At 40.8% G+C, this 18,661-nt stretch overlaps 1 protein-coding gene across 50 annotated transcripts in view; it reads right to left on the bottom strand.

Moving 5' to 3' along the window:
* para (paralytic) overlaps window positions 1–18,661 on the bottom strand; it is a 382,611-nt gene that overhangs the window by 242,109 nt on the left and 121,841 nt on the right. For 45 of the 50 annotated variants that reach the window (XM_065226528.1, XM_065226779.1, XM_065226675.1 and 42 more), the window contains 2 exons: window positions 13,497–13,684; window positions 11,232–11,264 (listed from right to left, as the gene is read on the bottom strand). In XM_065226528.1, the coding sequence (XP_065082600.1) occupies window positions 11,232–11,264; window positions 13,497–13,643 (180 nt within the window). In that variant the 5' untranslated portion in view covers window positions 13,644–13,684. The remainder of the gene's footprint in view (window positions 1–11,231; window positions 11,265–13,496; window positions 13,685–18,661) is intronic. The other 5 variants (XM_065226876.1, XM_065226868.1, XM_065226789.1 and 2 more) reach the window with 1 other exon arrangement.

The following is an 18,661-nucleotide window of genomic DNA, read 5'->3' on the forward strand; positions in this document are numbered from 1 at the left end:
ACAGGGCAAGAGGTTATCCAGTAGGGCTCTTCATCTTTGGTGGACTTCTTGATTTTGTATTGTACCTACATGTTGTTTTTTACTGTGTAATGTTTTTCAATTTTCTTCTTGTGAAGTATGTTGTTTGAATGCATTAATTTGTTATTCTACCTACTTAACCTAACTTAACCTAACGTGTCAGATCCCTGACGATCTGTTGATCGGATCGACTACAGCAATATCTGAACCTTGCGATGGAGTCAGCTCTCCGTAACTCCAGTGTCTGAAGACCAGCCAGGCGGTGGACCTCAGAATTTCTAGTCCACGTTAAGGACCATCCTAAGGAGCTTGTTTTGGAGTTTGAGGTGATGGCATTTGGCGCAACTCTCCCAGATTGGCATCCCGTATTCTATTACGGGAAGGATGTTTTGTTTGTAGACAGCAAGCTTATTTTTCAGGGACAGGGTAGACCTCCTGTTGATAAGTGGATACAGCGATCTTATCAAAATGTTGCACTTGGTTTTGGTTTTGTCAACGTGCTCCCTGAAAAGAAGCTTGCTGCCTAGTGTTATCCCGAGGTACACGACCTCTTTGGACCATTCCACCACTGAGCCGTTTAAGCAGATCTTATTATTTTCAGACGGAACAAGTTTGGGAGATTTTGAGTGTGGAAAGATGATGACCTGGGTCTTTGCCGCATTGATACGGATCTTCCAGCTGTTGAAATAGGACGTCCAGGCCTCTCTGAAGTTTGGCAGTCAGAGCTCCGATGACCATATCCTTGTAAACGATGGATGTGTCATCTGCGAACAGAGACAACGATCCACCATCAGGGAGAGCCAGCATATCGGAGGTGAACAGGTTGAATAGAATGGGGCCAATGATGCTTCCTTGTGGAACCCCGGAACCTGTGTTGAAAGCATCCAATGTGATGGTATTCAGAGAGACTCGGAACGTCCTGTCTGATAGATAGTTGTTTATTATCTTCACTAGGAAGATTGGACGACCGTACTGCTGCAATTTGAACACCAGGGCATCATGCCAAACATTGTCGAACGCTCCAACAACGCCATGGCAGATGTTTTCGAAACAGACTTGTTCCGCCTGAGAATGTTTGTCACTCGAGTCAGCTGGTGGACGGTCAAACGACCTTTCCGAAAACAAAACTGTTCCTCGAGTAAGATGTTGTTTTGTTCGGCAGATGTTAGGAGGTGGTAGACTACTCTTTCGAACAGTGTTGATAACCCTGAGAGAAGGCTGATTGGTCGGTAACTTGAAGGAGAGGACGGATCCTTCCCAGGTTTTTAGATGGGTATGACTTTAGCTGACTTCCAACACGAGGGGAAGTAGCCAAGTCTGAGGCACTGATCAAAAATCAGTGCCAGATGGTTGTATAATCTGGAACTCAAGTGTTTCAGTTCCAGATTCAGGATGTTGTCGAAACCTGGGGCCTTCATGTTTTTAGATGATTTGATAAAGGCCAACAGTTCGTCAGCCGTAATCTCTGATTCCTCAGATTCCCAGACTCAGATGTTCGGAATAAAAATTTCAAGATCCTTCCTACACAGTCATTTCATAAAAAAAAAAATCTAGGACATGAATAAGACCACTAAGACGCCCACATTCATCAGGATAGGACATGAATATTAAAAACAAATGAAATAAGAATTTTAATATAGGGGAAATGCAGGTAATGTCGGCCTAAGTGTCCCTAATTTGGGCCCATACATAAATTCAACAATCGACTAAATTTTCAATAGCAGCCAAAAATATCCATTAGTAACGTCCCAATAACGCGTTCATCTAGTTAAAATTGATAAATAGTAGATTTTTAGCGATGGGCCCATTCTTTGATCCATAGGCCAACATTAGAGACATTTCCCCTCCATAATATATTTGACTTTATCAAAAGTTTCTTGAAAACTCCACAAAATAAATATGCCTGAAAAAAAATTCGACGAAATTTAGTTCAAAATGAATGTTAGAGATTAAAAAAGCTTAAGCTAAGACAAGCTTTGTCCTGGACTTCGAGATCTGAGGAAACTTATACAGATTCTGAGACTTACAGCATTTTTTGAAAGGAACATTCTTCGGAATAAAAAAGTAAGAAAAATTAATATTTAAAAATTTCGAAAAGTCTTGACATCTGACAAAAACTTTGAAAAATCTGGTTATAATTTAATTTCATCAGGTTTTTAAGATACCGGATTTCGAATGTCATGATTCTGATCAGTGTTGGCAAAATCATCAATCAAATAATATTTTTCCGCTCTCATACGCTCTCAATATCACGCGTGATATTGGAACAGAATATCATGCTTGATACTGATTTTACAAGCTCCTTTGATATTGCGAGATTATTCACAACGCGCAAAAATCAAGCTGAGAGCTGACCCGACACAGAAATGATTCCGTTCCACATCGTTTTCTTGGTAAGAGAAAGTATAGTTTGCTATCTCTTTTTAGTCTTCACCGATGGCAGACACGAAGGGACTGCTGCAAGCCGTTAAGGAAGTTTCGGTTGGGCTCGGGTGTAAAACAAAAATCAATAAACTCAATGTCACCACAGTTTGGTGAGATTTCCAGTTGGTGAGTTTTGTAAGCTTGATATTCCGAGCTGCGATATCACAGCTTGCAAAATCAACCGCAGATGTTTGCTTGTTGATTTCTCTCTACGAAAATCAAGCGTGATCTTGGGCACTGGTGAGGTTTGATTTTTTGATATTTTTCCAACACTGATTCTGATATTTGAAGAGAAAAGAAAGCAATAAACCATTTATTTAGAACATCTTTTTATTCGATGCATCGGATTCTGAATTTTGATTTTCAGCAAAAAATTCTGAATTTTAATTGTGATGTAAACATTCATACACGTAAACTTGTGTTTCATTAAACGCAAACGAGCACCTTTACAACTTTACACGATTTATAATGTAACTTTATATGATATTTGACACTCCATTTATGTGCATCACATTGAACAGAAATTTACACTACTTTTTCGAACCGTGTAACATTCGGCTTTTATGTGCTAAGCCATTCAAACTATCCTGAAGCTGAATTCCGTGCATACATTTAATAGAAAAGAAAGAAATTTATACATATTAGGTAAATATACCTTCCATCTCTTCGTTGAAGTTTATACCCGGAATTCAGTTGCTGGAGTGCTAATTGTTGACATTATATCTATATCACCAACGCACGGGTCTTCCATATAGAGAATGTATCAACATGTCCATAAAATCTAGATTCATCATTACATCCTGAACAAACTACAGTCTTGAAAAATATGTTTAAGCAATTGGAGATCCACAGAACTTGATCAACTTAAAGTCTTGGAAAAATGTCCAGAAAACTTTACTAATATCTTCGTCTATATGCAGATCTTTTAAATGTTTCCTCTTGTCAAGGAAGGATGTCTAAAATAATATCCTGTATATTATGCATCATTTCCTGAACATTTACAAAGCCCCTTAAGTTTTACAAAATTTCCTCAACTTCTACGAAAATCCCTGAATTTATTCCAAATTCCATATTTTTTATAACTCTCTTAATTCTACGAAGACCTCGAAACATCATGGCACCCCCATTAGTTACGCCAATGTCGACCGTCTCGACCGACTATGGTATGGAAGAACAATGTTGGCGTGATGCCCGAATAAAAGCTAATATGGACCAAACTACGAGCCGCTGGACTTTTCGGTACAAATCGGATGAGGTAAACTTACTTTTGTTGGATTTGACGAAATTCATGATGCAGACAATACTTACAGAATGTTTCCTTGGAATATTTCGAAAAATGGCAAGGAACGATCCTCTAACCCATTGTGAAGCCCAATGAAGTAAGCAAAGTAGTCAGCCTTAGCAACGATTAGCAAAGCGTCACCACTAGACAGTGGTGCCGTTTTATATTGTTGTATTTTTTGTGTCCTACTTGTAAACGTGTGTCCTAACGTGTGTCCTGCTGTGTTTCGGTACGGTGTGCAGAGTTGATTACCCCCTAGAATTTAGGGTTTTAACAATATAAAAAAACGCCATGTTAGAAATTTTACAAGTTCCAAAATGGTTGAAGTTTAGAAAAATGTGAATCGTTACCCATAGCAGACAATTATGCAAAGTGGCATACAAATCGAAGAAGGTCGAGCTCGCGAATCATATCTTCACTGGTTGTAACTCTCTGAAAGCGGGATTGACAGGTTTTAACCTCTTCTCGTAACATACAAGTTCAAAAATTTGTATTGCCTCTAATGATTCCATAATTCCGAAATACATTTGTTTTATATCGAAATGAGTCGAAGCAACCCTGGTGAGAGGCAATAATAATATCATCAAATCTATCAGGAAAATTGGTTCCTGTCATTTCATTAAACTATTAAATCTTTCCATAACCGTATTGCTGAATTCGCCCCGCTTGACACTTATTTCACAGACAAAATTAATTGCTTATTTTTTCACTGTTAAACATCGTCACGAAAACACTACCGCCATCTGTTAAGTACACTGTCATGGCAGTACTCTCAACAGATGGTGATAGCAGGTACTTGACTACCCAAGTAACATTTTAAGTTTTATGAAATACTACAAAGCAACTATAAAACAACATTCATAAAACTCTGGTCAAGGCTATTTTGTCATTATTGCGTCCACCAAAACCTCATTAAGACTAGAATATGTGTAGTTGGCCCACCCTGGAGAAGGTTCTGAAGGGTGTATTCTCGAAGCTCTTCAAGGTTGTATGACGAACGCATTGAGAACCATTTGAAAGCTACAATAAAAGCTATGTAGCAACAATAAAAACCCTTTCCGAGCCATTTCCTCTAGCCGCATGCTAAATTCACTAGGAAAGCATCAATCAAGATGGAAAAGGATTAATGAATCCGATCTTATCAAAATAAGTAAAATAGAAACTGATGGTATAAAAATCTTGTTGAATATCCAAATTTATTACAGTAGATCTCATTAAGTGGTGTAGGTTTAAGTGCCATATTAAATTTTACGTAGAATTGTACGTGAAAACATCGAAAAAAAATTAGTCCGCCCTCGTAAAATGTCGATTTGACTAATTATTTAACATTGAAAAAAAAAGTTATTCTTCAGATCGAGCTTGGCCGAGATTAATTTCATGTTTTTTGCATTTAAATGTTTGCTCATTACTAAATTTACCAATACCGATTGAAAATCGAAGATTGTAAAAAAACAAGCAAACTAATTGTAACATGGCGGTGGCATAAAAATTGATTTTCATGGGTCATATGTGAAAAAATTGTTTTGCTTTTTAGAATTCCTTAACAAATTAAAATGGCTTTTATGAAGAAAACTTGCAGGCTGAATTGTATTTATCTAAAGCCATTTTGCTTGATCCTAACCCGTTCAGATTTATGGCAGCATTTATGGAGGCAAAGTTGCCTGCAAGAAGTTAAACGTCAAAGTTTGTTTATCTTTCGATAGTTGCGCTGTGGGATCCAGGGTTCTTCCAGGTGGTTTTCTCCCGATAGATTGGAAGCAGTTACTCAGACAGTTTGCGTTACTGTTTCACAACATTTCGCATTTCGAACAGCTGGAAGCGCAATCGTTCCCGAAAAAGATCCCCTTCTTCCGGATGGTTACACAAGTGCACCATCCAACGATGCAGGGAGGTAAGCTTGGTGAATTTTTCGAAGAGTTGATTCTATCGCCGAATTAAATCGCTGCTATGGATCGGAAACCAGCCAATCTCCGCTAACTAAGAGTTTCAGTGGTTTGCTGTCGGTTGTCATCTATTCGCAAGATCTGGAGAAGGCTGGTCTGTTTTTTTTTAAACATTCGACAATGTTTTATGAATTCGAGGGGCCCGCTCAGTTTGCTCTTCTCCGCCAGATGGTCAGTCGTTGATGGTATGCTGGTTCTTCTAAATAAGTAAATTTTGCTGAAATCGAGTTGAGTTTTTCATCCTACTTCGTCTATCCTTCGATGTCCTTGTCATAAATTTGGCTTTTATTAATTATGAGGAACCACCTTTTAATCAATTTGTAAACAGAGTAATCGGGGAGTTTATGATGCACTTTAAAAAGCCTAAAGAGCAACAATAAATGCTTTTTGCTCTAATGCAAAACCTAATGGTTTTAGGGTTGCTTTTATAATGATAGAACACGTTGATAGAGTATTTCATCAAGACATTAATAAACAATTGCTAATGACATTTATGCTTGAATTACAAAACAGTTTTAAGGAGGGATTGAGAACTGATTTAAATTTATTTTAAAACAAGACAGTTTTTGACTTTCTTGCCAGCCTATAAAAGGTTTTTACAACAGCAAAAAGCTGAATTACTAAGTAGGAGTGGTTTACACTTTGAAATGCTGTACTTAAACTAAATGGATTTTTCATTGTCATTATAAAACCATCATAAATCAGAGTGGATTCCAAATGGTTACTATTATATCGACCGCTTCAAACAGAACTATGTTTCGTCAACTCTGTGCAAAGTTATTAGCAAATGAGCAGTTCGTGAGCAAAACTGTGTATGCCAAGCATGGTTACGATTTCATGGGATGGCAAGTTTTTTTCATTTCAACGGTTGAAGGAGTGTGACGTCAAACTCCGTCTTCCATTTAAACGGCCGGAGAACAAAAGAGACGACAAATGTACTGGGCCTCACCTGTTTATGCTCATTGGTTTTCCATATGGGAATTTGGTTCCAAACATCAACCCAGTGCTGTGCATTATCATAACGGTTATTGTACCTTGACGGTCATCCTCGCATAACCGTCACATCTAAAAAATGACGGTCAACTAGCATATCACTTGGAAACAACTCTACCTCACTAGACCGTCTTCATAAAAGCCAACCATGACTGTTAGATTAAATGACAAGGAGAGATTAGCAAAATCATTCTCTCACTGATCATCTCTGTTGGGCATTTATAAGTGGGAAGTGAGAATAATGCTCCCACATTTTCCTGTTCTTGTTAAAAGTTGTTGAGTTCAGAACATACGAAACATTTTGAAGAAAACGTTGGATTTTCATTTTCCTTGTAACAAATAAATATGTGGGTGCTATTACGTTACAATGTCAAAAAATATCCGTTTATCTTCAAAAATTCAATTTCTCAACATGCCATTTAAAGCCATTTTCACTTTTTTTATGATCCATCGGCAATATCAATTCTCTTTTACGTACGCGTCATTGTTTACGATGCTTAATAGATCTAAAAACTGGCACAACTCACAATTGACAAGTTCACGAGAATTTTACTGTCAAAATAAATATCTTTTCAATGTTATTACGTTTCGTGTGACAAGTGAAACGAAAAATCTTAAATTTATGAATTGCTCCGAAAAATTGCAAGGAACATCACGGAACCAACAGGTGGAACTTCGACAAATCAGTGTGAAACCGAACTTTTTGTCAGTGCAAACCTCAACCTGAGCTGGGTTTTAAAAACAAACGATCAAACTGACGTTTGTCCGAAAACAAGCAGATCCAATCTTGATACCCGATCCAGGTTGGAACTGAATAATAAACGAATTCGCTATTCATTTTAGCGAAGATTTATTGAAATACATTGCGTTCCCTTACGGACTTCAAGTTCAAAGTAACGATTTGAAGTTTTATTTGTTGATGGATACCAATGGTTGCTTTGATTGTTAGCCAAAATTCCAATATTTAGAGGGGAATTCCTGTTTACGCAAGGATTTTTTATTGGTTTTTCTTTTTACGGATTCCTTGATACTTGGGCTTCGGTAATGTGGATACGATGTGCTGTCTGCATCCTTATTCTTGGAGCTCAAGCGTCACGGTATCCGAAAAAAGAAAAGCTGCAAAATCTCTATACTGAATAATCAAGCTATCGCCTTATCCGTGATTTTGGAAGGGAAATGACCGTCATAACCGTATTCATGCTCGAAATGAGATGACGGTCAATTTATATGTTTACATTCCCTCGGTGATATGATGGTAACACATGGCAGATGTTAGTGATATTGCGAATGAACAAGAAAAGCAAAACAACGATATCTCACGGTTGTTGTGTCATACTGGTTAGAAGTTTTACGGAGAGAGGGTTCTCAGTTGTTTTGATTGTTAACCGTAGGAATCACTTTTGTCAATCTAAAGGCTGTCAGTACTGTGATGTAACTCAGCACTGCATCAACCAACCATGATGGAACCAGTTATGCGAGGTAAGCGACGATTTTTCGTATTTGACAGTTACCTACCTCCTCCCCCCCCTGTTCCCCAATCGCATTCCGTACCGTACCGTCGAGTTGAACGATCTTGATCAACCGTCGCTGGAGGTAACGCATTTCGGCCGTCTTGACTGCCGTATCGACCGTCTCGACCGACCATGGTGTGGAAGAACTCTGTTGGCGTTATGCCCGAATAAAAGCTATTCTGGACCAAACCACGAGCCACTGGACTTTTCGGCACGAATCGGATGAGGTAAACTTACTTTTGTTGGTTTTGAAGAAATTCATGATGCAGACAATACTTACAGAACTTTTCCTTTGAATTTTTCGAAAAGTGGCGAGGAACGATCCTCGAACCCATTGTGAAGCCCAATGGAGTAAACAAAGAAGTTAACCTTAGCAACGATTGGCAAAACGTCAACACTAGACAGTGCTACCATTTTATATTGTTGTATTGTTTGTGTCCTACTTGTAAACGTGTGTCCTAACGTGCCAAATAGTGTGCCCTACTATGTTTCGGCACAGTGTGCGCACACTTAGAAAACTTCATGTAAATTTAGGTGCTCTGAGAGTGACATATACGAGCGTCAATTTTGACATAAATTTGAGTCTTAACAGACGCAAAATTTAGCTTAATCTAACGCAATTTTCGTCGAGCAACGAAGTTTTCAGTCTCGGAGCCAGTGCTGAGATTTGTCATTGTCATTGACAGACTTTTGCGCGATATTGACACAATTGTTTTTCACATAGTCAATGATAGACTTGATCCTCAAAAAAATCTTTGTCAAAATCTCATTCATTTTTTCGTCAATGACAAAGACTCACCTGATAACAGAAAGGGTAATTTCTTGCATTCTGAGTAACATTATTGTTATCCAAGCTGTTCAGGACGTAGATGCTTGTTCACTTTAATGGGTCCATGTAATTGTTTTCCTCAAGCCATTTAATTTCATTTTAAATTTAGCTAATAAACAAATCAGCACATGTTCGTCACTGACAAAAATGCCACTGATAATTGACATGGTTTGCCTTGACGATGAATGTTAGCTCAAACGAGTGACCAAAGCAGAATTTTGAATATCACCGTGTATTGTCGAAATTGTGCAGCACTGCTCGGAGCACCTAAAATTACATGACATGTTTGTTTACGTATCATCTTTTATGTCAACGATGGATTCCATCACGTGTAAAATTAGTTATTTCTAAGTGTGCAGATTACCTCTTAGATATTTAGGGTTTTAACATTTCTGTGAATATTTTTCCCAGAAAAACATAAGTTTTCTCTACAACTTTGTCACAGACATCATTTCAATCATAATAGCCGTTGCCGTGCTACAATTTATTGAAAATATAAAAAACGCCATTTTAGAAATTTTACAAGATCCAAAATGGTCGAGATTTAGAAAAAATGTGAATCATTCTCCATAACACACAATTATGCAATGTGTCATACAAATCGAGGAAGGTCGAGTTTTTTCGATTCATCTTTTAGCGTGGAACTACTCAGTAGGCAGTGCTATCTGTTGTGACAAGCAGGGCACCAATCGGTGGAAACTAACGATTTTAAATTGGCTCACTACTAGACTAGCCTGTTGGTCTCACGCAAATCGATTGACGTATCCCAAGTTTGACAGATAAAATGAGGGGTTCGTGGATTTTCCTGTTGCGAGGAGTGTATCGATTAGAAAGGGTCAACAAATCTCACGATAACGATTCAATCTACGAAAAATCTTTTTTCATCTCTTGCATCTAAATCCATCTACTCGCATCTCTCTTCACCTTTTTTCACGAAATCTTCAAAATATTCATCAATATTCCTTCTATCTAATAAGTGTGCGCGCATCTCACAACAGCAAAGCAAAATATTTGTCCTGCATCTTAGATAGAGCCGCTCCCCTCGACACAGACTCTAATTGACTATGCGCGACACTCGGAAACAAATAATTCGACCGTTAAATGCGTATTTTTGACTTTGCTTATTTAAACATATTCGAGGGTAGTTTCGTTTGCGTACCAGCGATTAAGAAAGGTATTGTTCACCGGAAACGTGTTGGTGTTGATGGATGAAATACAATGCATCTATCTTGTTCCAGTCAGAAGATGCCTGTTTACACAATACTAATGAGTGCCTTCGTTTTGAAAGAGACGGGAACTCTCTCTGGAATGAGTGCCTGATGTCATCCGGTGATCAAGTGACATCTTTTTGTAATGTTCTGACAAATCACGACCAACAACCGAAAATGCTTTCACTAATTTTATAAGCAAAGCTTCTAGAGCGCTTCCTTGCAGTTTCTAATTGGAACGAAATCCACCCGATAATTACTGGAATTACCCTATTCGATAGTGTTGTTTGTTTACGTGGGGGAACTCTGATTCGCGTAAGTTTTTGGTTTACAAAATTAGTGGAGGCATTTTCCACCTGCTAGTTGTAAAATAGTAGTATGATGATTGATGTAATGTAATGCATAAATGAAGTGAAGTAGCAAATCAGTTACTAGACAGGGGAAGCCTTAGTTAAAACTTAGCAAAAAGAAAAATAATTGAATTATGACCACAGAAAGAGAGAACTAGATGAACTTGGGCGTTGATTTTTTAAAGAAATACGTGAAAATGACAGTTCATTACTCGTATTCAATACTGTTTCTCCTGAACTTAAAGGAACCCAATAAAGTCACTTCCTAACTTTGCAAATGAACGATTGTTTATCTAAACATTCTCATTCCTCATTTCTGAACACAGTGACATTCTATGGATTCTAAAAATAAAAACAAAACGAAAAACTTGCAAATGGTTTTCGGTGATCGGAATCGTGACCAAAACAAAAACCTGCGACCACATTGTCTTATTTTCGCTAACCTAAACAAACTAATACAAGTGATGATCAAACTTCGACAAAAAAGAAAAAAAGAAAAAAACGCAATCACAACCGAAAAAATAGGTGTAGTTCTATCAAAACGGTTACGGATGAATGCGCTTTGGTGGTTCGTAAATTGAAGAAACATACTGATTTGACTCGACAAAAGATAAAAGAAAAACTGGGAATACTAAAAGAAATGGATGATAAAAGTTGGAAATAGGAATCTTACTTCTTTTTTCTTTTTCTTCCGACCAAAACCAGTCTGAAAATATGTATATTACATGTTGATGTTAGTTTTGCTGCGTTTGGTTAGTTTTTTTTTTTTGTTTTTGGTGGTTGATTTGCTAAATAGTATGAGCTTAGGCGCTAGTTGATAATATAAGGTATTTTGGCAAAAATGGCTTAGCTAAATTGGTGGTGGTACCAGACACACAAAAACAACAATTGACACCGATCTGTTGTTGTTTGTTGTTATTGTTGTTGCTGTTGATATTGTTTACTATATGTAAAGGAAAACAAACGCACAAACGCAAAACGCAAGTTGATGGGGGAAAAAAAGTATGGAATCTAGTTAGCTGGTAAAACTTGGTGTTTTTGTGGTTGCGGTGAGATTCTAGGTTTGAACATAGTTCACTATAACTGATTGTTTGTTGTTATTATTATTTTCTTCTTAGCAAAATGAGCTTTTCTCGCGCTTTGGGGTTCAATTTGGGAAATTTTTAGCACTCAAATTGGGGTCAAATTTGGTTTTAGCTCTAATGAGGGTTGCTATGAAAATGGCGCATCTATGCAGCTTTCTGGCATTTTCCGCATGGAGCATTCAATTGTCTTTTTTTTTTTTCTTTTTGTTGACAAACAAACAAACTGGTGATGGTTCACTAGGCGATTCAGCGTCTAACGATCTAGTTGGCTGTTACTTCATTCAAGTAAAAAATGTGATTATTTTTATGTGAATCAGTGTGAGTGTGGGCGTGTTACGGTATGTGTTTGATAGCACAAAACTAGATAATGGCGAATCGAGCTTGAGATCTAACGACTGTTCAGTCAAAGGTGTATAAATGTGAGTATGGCGGCTGCAAGGCATTGATTGTTCAATCCGATTGGTTTTCTGAATTTTTGGGGGTTAGAGATTGTTGGTCGATTCTTTAGCGAGGGATGACGATGTGGGAGCGAATTCGCTGATTTTTTTTTATGAGCTGACGGATGGTTGGAGAACTAGACGACGACCTGGTGGAGGAATTGCGATCCAAACAAACGAAAGGAAAATACCAATCTGATGAAACTAATGATCCATCCCACAGAATTTTGAACAGACTCTTTTTGAAACACTTGCACGCTAGCAACTATTCAAAAGATTCTAATTGGCCAATCACGACTATGCTTTGCTTTTGCATGAGATAGAACATTTTTCAGAGCAAACAAAAGGAAACTCTAACGGAAACAATTGTGCGATTATCGTAAAATTTCATGAACCAAAAACGAAAATCCAATTCAGTAACAAGAACGGTAACAACGACGAGATGAAATCTCAAAGAAATCCAACCAAAACTCGCATTTTGCATCAATCATTCCAGAACAAACGAAAGAAAAGAGAGTAACCTTGATTTGACACACTTTCCCAAAGGGCTTGAAAAAATGACAGATTTCGAGCGTTATCTCAGTTTTAAACAGAAAAAAAAATAAAGGAAACCTAAAACACGTAAACAACGACTGATTGACGAAAAAGCGGTTCGGTTAGTTTACAGAAGGTACGCTTTGTGGAAAATACCATCGAAATATGTACAACTAAAGCATCTTTTTTTTTTCACTCAGTAAACAATTGTAATGAAACTTAAAACGAGAAAAAAATAAAAAAATTTGACATAAGTGATAGGGGAGGACATCGACGAATGTGACAGGTAGGTTCTGAGATATGGATTTAACGGAAAATTTAATGATTTAAAATGAGCGGAAGGAGCGAGTTTTTGAGAAACAACACAACGATGGAAGGCTATAATTCTTATTTTACACAGGAATAATGAGAATGAAAACCGTTCGCCGATGAAGAGCTTCTAATGGAACGCGATGAAAAGAAATGAGTTTGAAGGGATTAAGAGATGAGACAGGGCGAAAGTTTTGTTGTTTTCTCTTGGGAATGATGGCAATTTTTAGAGCATTTTTTTTACTGAGCTTCAAGCACTGAATAGCGGGAAATACCACAGATAGAGAGAGAGAGATAAAGATAAAAGGAAAGGGCGGTCTAAAATTACATAAAAGCAGAAAGCTGTGTGTTGCGGAGGCTAGATACAAAGGTGGGAGGGGGGTGGGTGGTTCAGAAAACGGGAAATATTTATATTTTAATTTTCCTTGTCAGGAAAGGCAAAATGAGTCACATAAAGAGAGAAAGAGAGGGAGAAAGCGTATAAAGCAGCAGCACTCGTTTTTCTAGTAGTTACATAGCATCATTTTTTTGTAACACTCGGATGAAGTAGGAGTGGGAAAAAATGCGGCTTACCTCCCCCTCGGCTCGCTTCTTTTCCAGTTCGCGCTGTTTTGCTTCTGCATCTGCGATGCGTCTCTCAATGGCTGCTAATGATTCACGGGTGAAAGGACGGAACAAACTACGTTCTTCCTCAGATATCGAATCGGAGTCTTCGGTCATTGTCTATATGGCCAACAATGAGAGCCTCAGATTTCCAAGGCCTGTTGGGGGAGAGAGAAAAGAAAGAAACAGAGATTAATAGAAGTGGTTAGTATCAGTGTTGTTTGTTTAAACACAAACTTCTTTACATAACATGCTACAGATCTCTTAAGAGTTATGACAACTAGGCTATCGATTACACAGTCATTGGGCCCCATTATGTAAGTCGAGGCGAGCGTCACGTCTGGTAACTGGTGTAATTTGGTATTACTTCTGTAATACCAAAATAGACCAGTGACCAAAAGTGACGCTCAAATTGACTTACATAATAGGGTCCATAGTTTGCCTCCCGTTAGGGTGTTTTCATGTTGAGTGTAGGCTTAGTGAGTGACAGCCCAAGTAGAAGCAGTTAAGGGCCACCCACATTAGATTCGGATCGAACGCGATCCGGCAAAGTGACAGCTAAATCTATTGTCTAACTGTCAAATTTACGTCAACGCAACGCAAACGAATCTAATGTTGGTGGCCCTTTAGGGAACATCCATAAATGGCATAGCATATTTTCGGCAAGTTTTAGATCCTTCTCGTACTATATTTGGCTATACATGGCCGGTCGCAACTTCTGAACGATCGCAGTAGACCGCACTTGAAAACTAACGTGTTTTTCTTTTGCTGCGTATTTTCCGTCAGCGATTTTAACATTGTTTACTTTAAATTTGTTAATTTGTGTGCTGAAATTTATTTTCAAGTGTTCATAATCTTGAGGGACTCGGTTGACCTTGAATCTAACCTCCAAAATCTAAGACGCATCTTCAGTTCCATTGTTCGGTGTCGGTTTTCATTGCCTCCCGCGAGCCCGGTTCTCCGAGTTCGGATGCCACACTTTCGGCGTGTAGTTCTGTTCTATTGAGAGATTCGTCACCGTGGGCGAGTTTGAACCCGGTCCGGTTGGTGAATTAGCCCAGGAATGTGCTGATAATGTGTCCATCGCGAGGTTTTGGTGGTGATTCGGTGGCCGACGTGGCTGTGAATCAGCAAGTTTTCCGCATGCAAAAGTGCTCGGCTGCTGGTCTCTCGCCGGTGTCGGAGAATGCGAGCAATATGAAAGATGCCTCGCTGGATACGCCTTAGACTGGACGGGTGGTAGCTGGTGGCCGCAAAAGGTTCATGAGGAAAGCACTAGAAGCGAACCTCCTCCCAGATGACCATGGCAATGCAAGAACATTTGTGTTCGTCGAAGGAAGTATTGCTTAACATGGTGAGACCAGTCCAAATAATGTATACAATTTAAAAAAAACCCGAATTTATCCACCTATGGTGTGATCATACCCTTCTTACTTATTCAAGTTTATTTATTTTATTGTCATTATCAGTGACCAAGCCCCCCACCCCCGTGTCATCCAGTGACGCTACGCCACTGCCTGGGGGTACCCGGAATATATCCGGGTGTAGTCTATTTGGTGAGGCTACCAATCACCTTATCATCGTATTTTAATGTGATTTAATGGGTTTTAATTCAATTCATATTCAAGCAACTTCCCCGGGGTACCCGGAACATGTCCAAGTGTGTCCAATGTGGTCTGGAACACTTAACACGACTTGCATTGATCTTATTTTTGAATTCTGTAGTAATTTGATGTGTCGCATGATGGTTTTGATACGTTTTCCGTTAAATCCAGCGTGAAGGCCCATATTCACCGGATCTTATTCCGGCCATAGCTCCGGAACCGGTTCACCGATTCCAAAACCGTTCAATAGCGTTCAATGGGACCCCAAGACCTATCATTTGGCGCCGAGCTTGTCCAAATCGGTTGAGCGGTTGCTGAGAAACGTGAGCGCATTCATTTCGTTACATACACACACACATACACACATACACACATACAAACATACACACACGAACTGTTTTAAGGAGCTGTGTCAAGACGCTGATGCCAACCCCTGGGGCGACGCATACCGAGTCGTGATGGCGAAGATCAGAGGTCCAACGATGCCCGCTGAAATGTGCCCAGAGAAGCTGAAAGTCATCGTGGAAGGACTTTTCCCGAAGCACGACCCAACAACCTGGCCACCTACACCGTACGGAGAAAGAGAGGGAGATAACGTCGAAATCACCAACGAGGAGCTCGTAGTAGTGGCGAAAGGATTGAAGGTGAAGAAAGCTCCCGGTCCGGATGGAATCCCCAACGTAGCGTTGAAAGCGGCGATCCAGTCATCCCCGGACATGTTCAGGATGGTGCTGCAGAAATGCCTGAACGAGGGTCACTTCCCTGACAGGTGGAAGATACAGAAGCTAGTGTTGCTGCCGAAACCAGGAAAACCGCCGGGGGATCCAGCATCATACAGGCCTATATGCCTGCTGGATACACTCGGAAAACTCTTGGAGAGGATCATCCTAAACAGGCTGACGAAATACACGGAGAGTGAGCACGGATTGTCGGAGAGGCAGTTCGGATTCCGGAAAGGGAGATCGACGGTGGATGCAATTCGGACAGTGGTCGAGAGAGCTGAAAAGGCGTCCAAACAGAAGCGGAGAGGAGATCGATATTGCGCCGTCATAACGATCGACGTCAAGAATGCGTTCAACAGCGCCAGCTGGGAGGCCATCGCCGAAGCACTGCATAGAATGAGGGTCCCTGACTACCTGTGCAGGATCCTGAGGAGTTATTTCCAGAACCGGGTTCTGGTCTACGAGACAGACATGGGACAGAGATCGATTAGGATCACAGCGGAAGTTCCACAAGGCTCCATCCTTGGTCCAACGCTCTGGAACGGGATGTACAACGGCGTGCTAACGCTGAAACTGCCCAAAGGAGTTGAGATCGTTGGCTTTGCGGACGACGTCGTCTTGACGGTAACAGGCGAGACGCTGGAAGAGGTGGAAGTGTTGTCAACCGAGGCAATCGACATGATTGGTAACTGGATGAAAGGAGCGAAGCTGCAAATAGCCCACCACAAAACGGAAGTGTTATTGGTCAGTAACTGTAAAGCGGTACAGCGGGCGGAAATCACCGTCGGGGAGCACACCATAGCCTCGAAGCGTGTGTTAAAATACCTGGGAGTGATGATCGATGACCGGCTAAACTTCAACAGCCACGTCGAATATGCCTGTGAGAAGGCTTCGAAGACCATCAACGCGATAGCTAGAATCATGCCGAACAACGCTGGTCCCAGCAGTAGCAAGAGGCGTCTTCTGGCCAGCGTGTCATCATCGATACTGAGATATGGAGGTCCAGCCTGGGTTCCAGCGCTGGAAACGAAGCAGAACCAAAGGAAACTGAGCAGTACGTTCCGGCTCATGGCCATGCGAGTCGTGAGTGCGTACAGAACCATCTCGTCGGAAGCAGTATGCGTTATCGCCGGTATGATCCCTATCGGCATCACCCTGGCGGAGGACAGTGAGTGCTACAGGCAAAGAGAAGCCGGAAGAGTACGGAAAGTTGTGAGAGTGGAGTCATTGGCTAAGTGGCAACAGGAGTGGAACACGACGGAGAACGGTAGATGGACACATAGACTAATACCGATTCTTTCGACCTGGGTGAACAGAAAACACGGAGAAGTCAATTTCCACCTAACGCAGTTCCTGTCTGGCCACGGCTGCTTCAGGAAATACCTGCATCGGTTCGGACACGCAGCGTCACCCCTCTGTCCGGAGTGTGGCAACGTCGATGAAACGCCGGAGCATGTGGTCTTTGACTGTCCAAGGTTCGAGGCAGTGCGAACGGAGATGCCCGTCCTTAACGTGGAGAATGTCGTCGATGAAATGTGTCGAGAGGAGGACTCTTGGAATGCCGTCAGCAGGGCAGTCACACAGATTATGTCAGAGCTGCAGCGTAAATGGAGAGAAGAGCAGCGATCTAGCAACGCCAGCTAGCGCTGAGAGTACGACAAGTGCATGAGCACAGCCACCCCCCGAAGTAGTCGCTTCACAGTGGTCCCGGGGGGATCCAGGCAGAGGAGAGAGTAAGGAATGGGTTTTAGTGGAGCTGCACTAGGCAACTAGTGGATACCACACCGTGCCACCTTCACTACAGGCCAGGCTTCTTGAAGCTTTCCTAAACCTTACTATAAAAAAAAAAAAAAAAAAAACATACACACATACACACATACACACACAGACATGTTCCGATCTCTTCGAGCTGAGTCGAATGGTGTATGACACTCGGCCCTCCGGGCCTCGGATCGATAGTCGGTTTTTCAAGTGATATCTATACCCTTCTTTGTAAGAAGGGTAAAAACATAAACTAAATACGTGCCAAGATTCAAAAGAACATTTTGAAACTGGAAGGGTGTGTGTGTGTAATTCTAATATCCAATTGATAAAGCTAATACATACATCCGGGGCTTATGGTAAGTGAAAGTAACCTCGGAATGGGCGTGACTCTCCAGACATTCTGAAATGGGTTGCTGGATCTGCAATAGAGCTATCACCTTGTAACTCCCGGACTAAAGCTGTCCACAATGGCCAAAAATGCGACATTGTTGAGAGACACGGGGCAGAAATCGCTTAGAATCACGACGGGAGTTCCACAAGGCTCCATTCTAGGTCCCACGCTGTGGAATGGAATGTACAATGGCGTGCTGACGCTCAAGCTGCCCAAATGTGTTGAGATCGTTGGCTTTGCGCACGATGTAGTCTTGACGGTAACCGGCGAGACGCTGGAAGAAGTGAAAATGCTGGCGGCCGAGGCGATAGATACGATTGGTAACTGGATGCAAGGAGCGAAGCTGCAGATAGCCCACCACAAAACAGAAGTGATGTTGGTCAGTACGGAGGTCCAGCCTGGATTGAAGCGCTGAAAACAAAGGAAATTGAGCAGTATGTTCCGGCTCATGGCTATGCGAGTCGTGAGTGCGTACAGAACCATTTGGATGGAGGCAGTATGCGTTATCGCCGGTATGATCCCAATCGGCATCACCTTGGCGGAGTGCTATATGACGAGCGATACAAGAGGAGTACGAAAAATGGTGAGAACGGTGTCAACGGCTAAGTGGCAGCAAGAGTGGGATGCAGCAGAGAACGGTAGATGGACACACAG

This window comes from Ochlerotatus camptorhynchus, unplaced genomic scaffold (genome assembly GCF_037179485.1).
Source record: "Ochlerotatus camptorhynchus isolate MF236.1 unplaced genomic scaffold, CSIRO-AGI_Acam_v1.1 ptg000022l, whole genome shotgun sequence".
Lineage (NCBI taxonomy): Eukaryota > Metazoa > Arthropoda > Insecta > Diptera > Culicidae > Ochlerotatus > Ochlerotatus camptorhynchus.